The sequence below is a fragment of the Triplophysa rosa genome, linkage group LG13 (genome assembly GCF_024868665.1).
Source record: "Triplophysa rosa linkage group LG13, Trosa_1v2, whole genome shotgun sequence".
Classification (NCBI taxonomy): Eukaryota; Metazoa; Chordata; class Actinopteri; order Cypriniformes; family Nemacheilidae; genus Triplophysa; species Triplophysa rosa.
In genome coordinates, this window is record NC_079902.1 from 24,151,141 (window position 1) to 24,160,667 (window position 9,527).

General features: G+C 44.2%; 2 protein-coding genes across 2 annotated transcripts in view; both read left to right on the forward strand.

Moving 5' to 3' along the window:
* The window catches only part of tmem128 (transmembrane protein 128), a 6,147-nt gene extending 4,328 nt beyond the window's left edge, over positions 1–1,819 (forward strand). Inside the window, exons 2-4 of the mRNA XM_057349529.1 lie at positions 57–198; positions 536–697; positions 1,286–1,819. Of these exons, the coding sequence (XP_057205512.1) occupies positions 57–198; positions 536–697; positions 1,286–1,385 (404 nt within the window). The 3' untranslated portion in view covers positions 1,386–1,819. The remainder of the gene's footprint in view (positions 1–56; positions 199–535; positions 698–1,285) is intronic.
* A 130-nt stretch (positions 1,820–1,949) lies between these two features.
* On the forward strand, positions 1,950–8,584 carry otop1 (otopetrin 1). The gene is made up of 6 exons (XM_057349527.1): positions 1,950–3,730; positions 3,808–3,944; positions 4,063–4,121; positions 4,497–4,627; positions 6,315–7,216; positions 8,056–8,584. The coding sequence occupies exons 1-6, from the start codon at positions 3,370–3,372 to the stop codon at positions 8,224–8,226; spliced, it is 1,761 nt and encodes a 586-aa protein (XP_057205510.1). The 5' UTR covers positions 1,950–3,369; the 3' UTR covers positions 8,227–8,584.
* Positions 8,585–9,527: the final 943 nt, after the last annotated feature.

The following is a 9,527-nucleotide window of genomic DNA, read 5'->3' on the forward strand; positions in this document are numbered from 1 at the left end:
GTGATGATGTGATGTTGTGTTTCAGGTGCGTGTGATGATGTGATGTTGTGTTTCAGGTGTGTGCTCTGAGGAGTCTGTGGATGTGAAGTCTTCGGCTGGTATCAATCGTCACTCAGTCTTCTGGATTGTGGCGTCTCTCGGTGTCACCTACTACGTGGATTTCTTCCGAGTTGTGCTGAATGGCAGTGACATTCACGGGTGATTATAGACACTCCTCTTGATACCAGGATTACCTGTTAACTGCACTCAAACACCTTACTGTTACTGTCAAATCTGACCTCCTGAACACTGCGTGCGTGCTGGTTTACAGTTGCACTTTCGTTTTGCCCCATTGCAAACTTCATTCCAGCCTCCTGACTCTCCATCCGACACTCCACATCTCCATCATACAGCCGTTCGTTTAGCCTGGATTTCAACACAGATTACAGTGCTCTGGTTACACACCGAGGCCCTCCTCGCACTCTCCAGTGTTGTACAGTAGACAGTAAGAAGCAGGATGTGATATGATGTCATACGTGTGTGTTTTGTGTTGTAGTTGGTGGTTTGGTGTTGGACTGGTGTTGCTGGGACTTTGTCTGAGTCTGGCGGCGTTCTGTATCGTGTATCTCGAGTGGTTTAAAGGCATCAAGAACTATGAGCAGGAATATCCAGCTGTACCAGCGGTCACGACTGCGGCCTTCATCGCTGCGTCCTGCAGGTCACATCAGCACTCACTTCACAACTGTTTTTGAGCATCTGACACTCTGATTGGCCAGTCGTCCAGGTTTCGGTCTGCACAAGATTAAAGTGATAGTTCACCCAAAAATGAATCATTTCAAACCTGCATGACTTTCTTTCTTGCGCGGAACACAAAGGAAGATATTTTGAAGAAAGTTGGTAACCGAACAGCACTGGACCCCATTCACTTCTATTGTATGGACACAAAACCAATGCAAGTGAATGGGGGCCAGTGAACAACATTCTTCAAAATATCTTCTTTTATGTTCTGCGGAAGAAAGAAAGTCATACAAGTTTGAAAGGACAAGAGGATCATGAAAACGCATTTAATCCAAAAATTAAAAGAACGGTATTTTGCATTCAGACATTTTCATTCCCATTATACACTGTCTTTTAACAAGTGATTTTTGAAGTAATTTTATTATAATGTACAAATACACGTGCGTGACCATTTTGAGTTTACAAAGTGTCCAACGTTTGTGTCAAACACACACAAACATATCATCAGACTGTGAAGTTTGTGTTCTATTACTCTGTGATAATCGTAATGTTTTTGTGTGTGTTTCAGTTTTAATGTGGCTCTGTGGCCGGTCTGGTCTTTCTTCACTCCCGTCATTCTCTTCACTCAGTTCATGGGAGTTGTGATGCTGATATCACTGCTGGGCTGAGACACTCATCACATTTAAAATTTTTTTATAGATTTGTTATATTTCGGTCTCTGAATAGGAAGACACTGTCTCTGTGACGGCAGTGACCTCTGCCTGACCTCTGACCTCAGCTGAAGAAGCGCTTTCATGACCAATGAGAGACACGATATTCTGACCTCTCACATCAGCGTCTGATAAGAGGCGTTTGACTTTTAATGTTAAAGCCATTTTGATGCCAGCGCTGGAGAACAGCATGAGGTCATTTCAGGTACATGAGGTCTAATGGGATGTTTTCCGTGAGGTCCTGTATAGTTTTTCTAAATGTAATTTTCTTCCGTTAACTTCAGGTTGCGTTAAATGAATACTTGTTTTTACACAGAGAAAAGGTGCATGTGTGTAAGAATGTGACTGTGTTTTTGTTGTTGAAATTAAACGGGTTAATCAGTTTGATGAGAGACAGATTCCTCAGCTCATTTGCTTCTAATGGTGATCGTCACTGTCTCACTGCTTTCAAATGTTGACTTACTATCATTTCTATAATATTTACTGTATTTTAACGTTTGTGTGGAAGTGCGGTGAATACATTCACGTTTCTGAGTATTTTTGTCAACTTTTTTTAACTCGTTTTGTGGGCCATGACTGATGACTTTGAGAAATCCCTGCCGTTTGTGAACCTTCAACATGTTTGTCAGGTGACGCTGAGAACGATCCATCATCAGATTGACATCACAGCTGTGTGTTTCAGTAATTGTGACTTTCTAATCTGAAATCAAGTGTACCACACAAATTGTAATTTGCATTACAATTCATTACAAATGTACTGAGGAGAAACTATGGGCGCTGTTTAAAGTAAATGTTTTATATACACAAGATGTGCCAAAAACATTCCAGCGATGCCACAGACAGAAGATCCACTTTGGTTTCCCGTAGAAGCTTTCAGTCACAGTTTGCTAAAAGAACCATTTCTTTATTATCTTGTTAACATTTCTCCATTACAAAGAAGCTTTTGTGTAACCGCAAGCTTCAGTGGATGTTAAAGGTTGTTTATGGAAGCACATCTCGACATGTGTTCATGTGCGTCTGTAGATCTGCTCTGATGTCTTGTTGTCATTATTCGAACATTGATCATCGGCATCCGTCATGTTAAACATTGAAGCGCGTGTAAATGTGATGAAACTGAAGAACTGATGACATTACCGCCGGCTGGCGATAAGCGCCTGATGATCGCATCTGTGATCGGACTCAATCAAAGCTCTCGATAAACGCATCACATCAGACGCAAAGCACAGCAGGAGATTCATGAACGCTCAAACTTGAGTCGGGATGTTTCTGAGGGTTTGTGAGCATGTTAATCCGCCTCAGATCCGTTATAATATAAAGCGCTTTTGTTGGAGCTGCGGATCGGTTTCAGTTAATTGGTGGTCTCACTGATCGCGCGCGCGCGCGCAAAGCGCGTTTCTTCATATACGAGCATTTAAACGAAACGCTTTAACAGCAAACATTGCGTCTGATGGAGCGGCCATCGTGTGCTTTTCTCTTTAAAAGCTCGCAGACGTCTTTTCATCACATTTCAGAGATGCGCAACAGATCCACGCCGTTATACGAGTCCGCGGGCAACAAAGGGAACATTTCCATAAAGAGCCATTGACCAGTGAAACATGAGCTCGTGAAAACTCACTGGAGCTTCACATGTGGACTGTGGGACGATGAGAAATCACTAGACTGCCAAAGCCACACTAAACCAGCAGCGCTGAGGAGGTCTGGTCTGGACGGGTGCGCGATGGTGAAGTTTATTTCAGCTCCTGGCATCTGAACTCTTCTCAAGTTCTCGGTGAATTCTTGGCACTTCATCGATTCCCCCCGAAACGTACAGCTAAACGAAACTCAATCCGCGTTAATCTCTTTGTAGGAGGTATATATGAGCGCCTTGTTCCCGAGCTGGATGTATGCGAAACACGCGTGATCTCTGAGCGCGAAGCGCATTTGGAGACGCGTCGCCGGCACCATGGTGGAGCACAGCGGCCTGGACATCATGTGTATGAACAAATACAGCCCCGGCGCCTCCACGGACACGGAGAAGAAACTTTTCACACGGCTCAAGGTGAGTTTGACCAAGAGGTACCCGCAGAAGAACGCGGAGACGCTGAGCGCGCAGTACGGCGCCAACCTGCTGCTCATCGGCGTGTCCGTGATGCTCGCGCTCGCCCAGCACGGTACCGTCGTGAGGGAGGAACACCTGCTCACCTTCATCACGGTGCTGATGCTTGTGCAGCTCGCGTGGATGCTCTGCTACATGATCCGGAGGGAGCGCGAGCGCAGTCCGCTGCCGGAGAGGGACGCGCACGCAGGGACCAGCTGGATACGAGGTGACGCGCGCAGCACGTTTATTCTTCAGTTCGGTTGTCATGATGATGATGATGATGTGCTGATGTCTGTGAATCAGGTGGACTGACGATGCTGGCGTTACTCTCCCTGATCATGGACGCGTTCCGCATCGGGTACTTTGTGGGCTATCACTCGTGCATCTCTGCCGTTCTGGGGGTGTATCCCATCATCCACGCGCTCCACACCATCTCTCAGGTGAGAACACACAATGGTAAAAAGAATGTGTAGCTTTAAGGCACCTTTGGAGATGCGTAATGGCCCTTTATGTTAAGACGCAGTGGATGATGTGAATGTGTTTTGCTTTTCATTGCAGGTTCATTTTCTTTGGTTCCACATCAAAGACGTCATCAAGAAATATGAAACGTTTGAAAGGTGCAAATATAAAATATATAACGCCGCCTTACAACTTTTGTTAAGCAGATTTGATCCATAACAAGGCTGCTGTAACATGAGCTGTGGAACACAAAATAAGATATTTTGAGAAATGTATTATTCTGTGTCCATACAATGGAAGTCAACTGAGTTTAAAGTAAACAGTATTTTTCAAAATATCTTCTTTTGTGTACTGCAGAAGAAAGAAACTCATACAGGTTTGACATGACATGAGAGGGGAATACATGTTGATAGAATTTCCAGTTTTAGGCTGAACTGTCACTTTAAAAAGAAATGTCTTTAGACTATCTTCAGTTCATTGCTGTATCAATACACTTCTGTTAATAATGTTTAATGTTGTGTTGTATTGAGCAGGTTTGGGGTGATTCACGCCGTGTTCACTAACCTGTTGCTCTGGTGTAATGGAGTGATGTCAGAGGCTGAACATTTCCTCAACAATCACAGGAGGAGATTAACTGCACTGGGACACGCAAACCACACCACAGGTAACCGTGTGTGTGTGTGTGTGTGTGTGTGAGAGAACAATAGTGTTTTTCAGAGTGAATGTGTGGGAGGGTTCAGAGGCCCCCCTCTTCTCAGATGGACATTCTGGCTTTTTTATCCAAAGTGAATTCAAAAGAGAGAGCATTCAACATTTTATTGTATCATACAGATTTACCTATGTGATAATATAGATAAAATATTCTAAGTGTGTTTACAAATACTTAAACTTGTAAAAAAATGCTTTTTTGTCCCTTAGAGCAGAAGTTTTCAAACTGTTTGTCAGCTGAACCCCTTTGACCTAAATCATTTATTTGAAGTACCCCCTGAGAGGCACTCCCCCCTGAGGAAGTAAACATTTCAATAATTTAATTAATAGAAAACCTCATGTTTTGAGGTTTATTAGTAGTATTTTACATAACTATAATTATTTCTAAACATTTCTTTGCTATTTTAAAATATTTCAAAGCAATGTGAATGACTTGTTTTGTACCTAACAAACTCCCTGCAATTCCCTCGTGAACCACCAGGGGGGGGCTGCTTTAGAGACAGTAACCTAAATAACCAAAAAATACTCATTTATCATAAAATAATCATCATCATTTACTCACATTCGACTACCATAGTAGGAAAAACCATAGTAGGTTTGTTCTGTTGAACACAATATGAGATATTTTCTATATATAGATCATATATAGAGAGAGAGAGGGAGAGAGAGAGAGAGAGAGAGAGAGAGAGAGAGAGAGAGAGAGAGAGAGAGAGAGAGAGAGAGAGAGAGAAGAGAGAGAGAGACAGACACAGAGAGAAGAGAGAACAGACAAGAGAGAAGAGAGAGAGAGACAGACGAGAGAAGAGAGAGCAGAGACGCACGAAAACAGAGAGAGAGAGCGACACAGAGAGAGAGAAGCAAAGAGAAGAGAGAGAGAGACAGAACAGAGAAGAGAGAGAAGACGAAAGCGAGAGAGAGAGGTGCGGGAGAGAGAGAGAGGGGAAGAGACAGAGAGACGCAGAGAGAGAGGAGAGACAGAGGAGAGAGAGAGAGAGAGAGGAGAGAGAGAGACGAGAGAACAGGAGGAGAGAGGGAGGAAGAGAAGAGAGAGAGAGAGAGACAGAGAGAGAGAGAGAGAGAGACAGAGAGAAGAAGAGAGAGAGAGAGAGAGAGAGGAGGGGGAGAGAGAGAGAGAGAGAGAGAGAGCAGACGGACTGAGAGAGAGGAGAGAGAGAGAGAGAGAGAGAGAGAGAGAGAGGAGAGAGAGCAGGAGAGAGAGCAGAGCAGAGAGAGAGAGAGAAGAGAGAGAGAGAGAGAGAGACTGAGGGAGAGAGAGAGAGGAGGACGAGAGAGAGAGAGAGCCACGAGAGCGGACGTAACCGAGAGAGAGAGAGAGGAGAGGAGAGAGACAGAGACAGAGAGAACGAGAGTGAGTGAGTGAGTGAGTGAGTGAGTGAGTGAGTGAGTGAGTGAGTGAGTGAGTGAGTGAGTGAGTGAGTGAGTGAGTGCAATATGTAAACAAACGAAAAGAAAGATAATTATAGTAATAAAATAAAATAAAGTGTTTATGTATGCAGTGCAACTTAAAGTGGTTTATAATATATGTAAATATATAAAAACAGAAATAGAGAATAGTTTAAAGGATAAATATACATGTAAGTAGCAGAATAAAGGGATATCTCTCTGTGTCTCTCTGTCTGTAGTGGAGGTGGAGCCTCAATGTAACTGCAGCACAAGCGTGTGCTCCATGTTTTCCACCAGTCTCTACTATCTGTACCCCTTCAACATCGAGTATCACATCTTTGTGTCGGCGATGTTGTTTGTCATGTGGAAGAACATCGGCCGCACGCTGGACCACCACACCAACCACAAGCGGCCTTCCACACGCAGCTCTGGCCTTCTGCTCGGGCCGGTCCTGGGTCTGCTGGCTCTGGCCAGCTCCATCACAGTGCTGGTGGTGTATCTCATCCACGTGGAGAAGTCCGTGCAGACGCGCGAGGCGGCCGTTTCCATGTTCTACTGCTACGGGGTGGTGATGCTGGTGTGCATGTGCGGGGCCAGCGGAACCGGACTCCTCATCTACCGGATGGAGGACTGGCCCATGGACACTGGGCAGAACCCGTCCCGTGCGCTGGACTCGGATCTGTTGCTGGGCTCGTCGCTGGGCTCGTGGCTGATGTCATGGTGCAGCGTGGTGGCGGTCGGAGCGAGTCAAAGTTCTCCTAGCTACCGCTGGACGTGTCTGGCCTACTCTCTTCTGCTGGTTCTGGAGAAGTGCATTCAGAACCTCTTCATCGTGGAGTCGCTGTACCGCATGCGCACAGATCCGGCCGGGGGTGAGGAGGGTTCCGGGTCGGTGCCTGAGATCTTCTCTGTGGCCTCTTCGATGGTTCCGCCGTACGACGGCATCGTAAACCGGGCATACGAGACGCAGGACAAGCGCTGCGGTCCTCTGGAGAACGAGGCGCACGAGAACCGTCAGGTGTACAGCAGGAAGTGCTCTGGAGTTACACTTCCTGTGGAAAACAGCCTAAACGTGACACCTGGAAGAAAGAGACAGGTCCTGAAGAACATCACCATCTTTCTCTTCATGTGCAACATCTCGGTAAGATTTGACACCGAAGCAGAAAGTCACAGACAGAATCTTTGGGTGCTATCGTACACCCGGCGCAAGTGTTTTTGCTAGTTTCAGCCCGACGCAGTTCTCATTTTAAATAGACTGAAATAGACTGTGCCGTAGACCAACTCAAACCTGCTCTAAAGTCTAAAGTCAACGGCGCAATATTTTTTTGTTATTTAAAGAGCGCGTTAGTAGAAAGTGCACCTCTGGGCGGGTCCACAACGCGCGAGGGAAGCGCAGCAGCACACAAACATTTTTAAATATGAAACAATAAAAGATTAAAATGTAAAAGTTGATTATTGTATACACAAATATAAAAATGCCTACATGTCACCTCGGGCAGCTTTGGTGGATTCCTGCTTGTCCCGTTTTAACTTCTCGCACGAGCAAATCAGTTTCTTCGCTTGAGAAGCGTTCAGCTTTTCCTCCAACAAACTCCGCCATGTAAATAGCGAATCCGCCGTGGCGAGAGCGCAACTGCCTCTTAAAGGACTGTTTTCCCTTCGACCCGTTAAATTAGCAGCGGATTCGGACACGCCCTGAGTGCACCCTCGCCATGCGCTTTAGACCATGCGCTCAGATCATCAACTCGTGCTTATTTAATGTTTAACCACAAAAAATGTCACTGAATTTAAAATAAAAATGAAAACAAAAAATCAGGGTAAATGGGTAGTCAATGCTTAACGTACGTAAACTAATGCAATCTAAAAACTGTAGAAGAATGTGGTACAAAAAGCGTTAGATGGAGATATCTAAACCTGTCTCACACTACATATTGAATGAGATTTAAGCGTGAGGTGTGACGTCTTGTTTCTCGTCTTCAGTTGTGGCTTCTCCCGGCGTTCGGCTGTCGTCCGCAGTATGACAATCATCTGGAGCAGGAGATGTTCGGCTTCAGCGCGTGGAGCACCGTTCTGAACGTGGCCATTCCTCTCAACCTCTTCTACCGCATGCACTCTGTGGCGTCTCTCTTTGAGGTTTTCCGGAAGGTTTGAGCATGTCGAGAACGACGACGTGTTTTCACATGAATGACAGAAGCATGATGCTCACAGAGACTAAATTAAGTCAGAGATGAATGTGGAATGATCAGGACTTCTATACAGTATAAATATATATATATATATATATATGTATGTGTGTGTATCAATAGAGATGTGTGTGTATATCTGGTGCTCTCACACACACACACACAGACTGTCATTCAGAGTTTATTGATTGATGATTGACGTGTGTGTAATGAGCCATAATGAAGATCTAATGAAGTTCTCATAGGTTTCATTGGTTGTTAGAGACGCTTCATAACTGGAATTTAACACATCTCAGGCCATGAAGACCACACACTCACTCACACACACACACGCACGCACGCACGCACGCACGCACGCGCACACACACACACACACACACACACACACACTTATGTTTACATGGCCAAACAGATCCACTGAATTCAACACTGACATGTTCACAGATCTCAGATCGGTGTTTGATTCAATAATAATGGAAGATGTTCTCATATGGAGTTTGTGAATGTTTCTTCTCATCTCGTTGTTGCTGATAAACACTGTGTCATTGTGCGGACAAATCTCACAAAACAACACATCATCATGCCCGCATCACATTTACCCCTATGGAAGCTTCCATACTATGGAAGCATATTGGTAGCTATTTTCAATTTGAAATGCAATACGCAAAATGGCAATACAATTGGGTACTTAAATATACATTTTAAATAACATATGCGCTACATTAAGTGCAAAATGGAAATAAAATGTCAATTACATTTGTCAGTTCCTACACTAGTTTTAATATGTTATTTAAATGGATATTTTTAATGCTCTTTAAGTTGCAAAATCAAATGAATGTGTTTATGATGAAAACGTGTATGTGCAAGCGATTTAACGCTTTTATCATCTCTGCAGTCGTACGTGTTTTCAACACCTCAAAACAACACACTTAACGAGTGATGCTGGCTCCGCCCTCACACAATGACGCTTTACCGGGGAGGGGGCGTGGCCAGCTCGAAATGCATTTTCAAGTCCACATTGAATTTTGCAACACCCAATGAGCTGTGTGTAAATGAAAATGCAATCCCAAATGTTCAACCTGTTAATGTTAATGCATTTAGGGAAAATAACATTAGAATTTTCAGTTTGCTACAGTTTTGCTTGACTATCTTAAACATATATAATCAATCCGGGGAATGCATTTTCATTTTAAATTTGCAACTTAAAGAGCGTTAAAAATATCCATTTAAATAACATTAAAACTAGTGTAGGAACTGACAAATGTAATT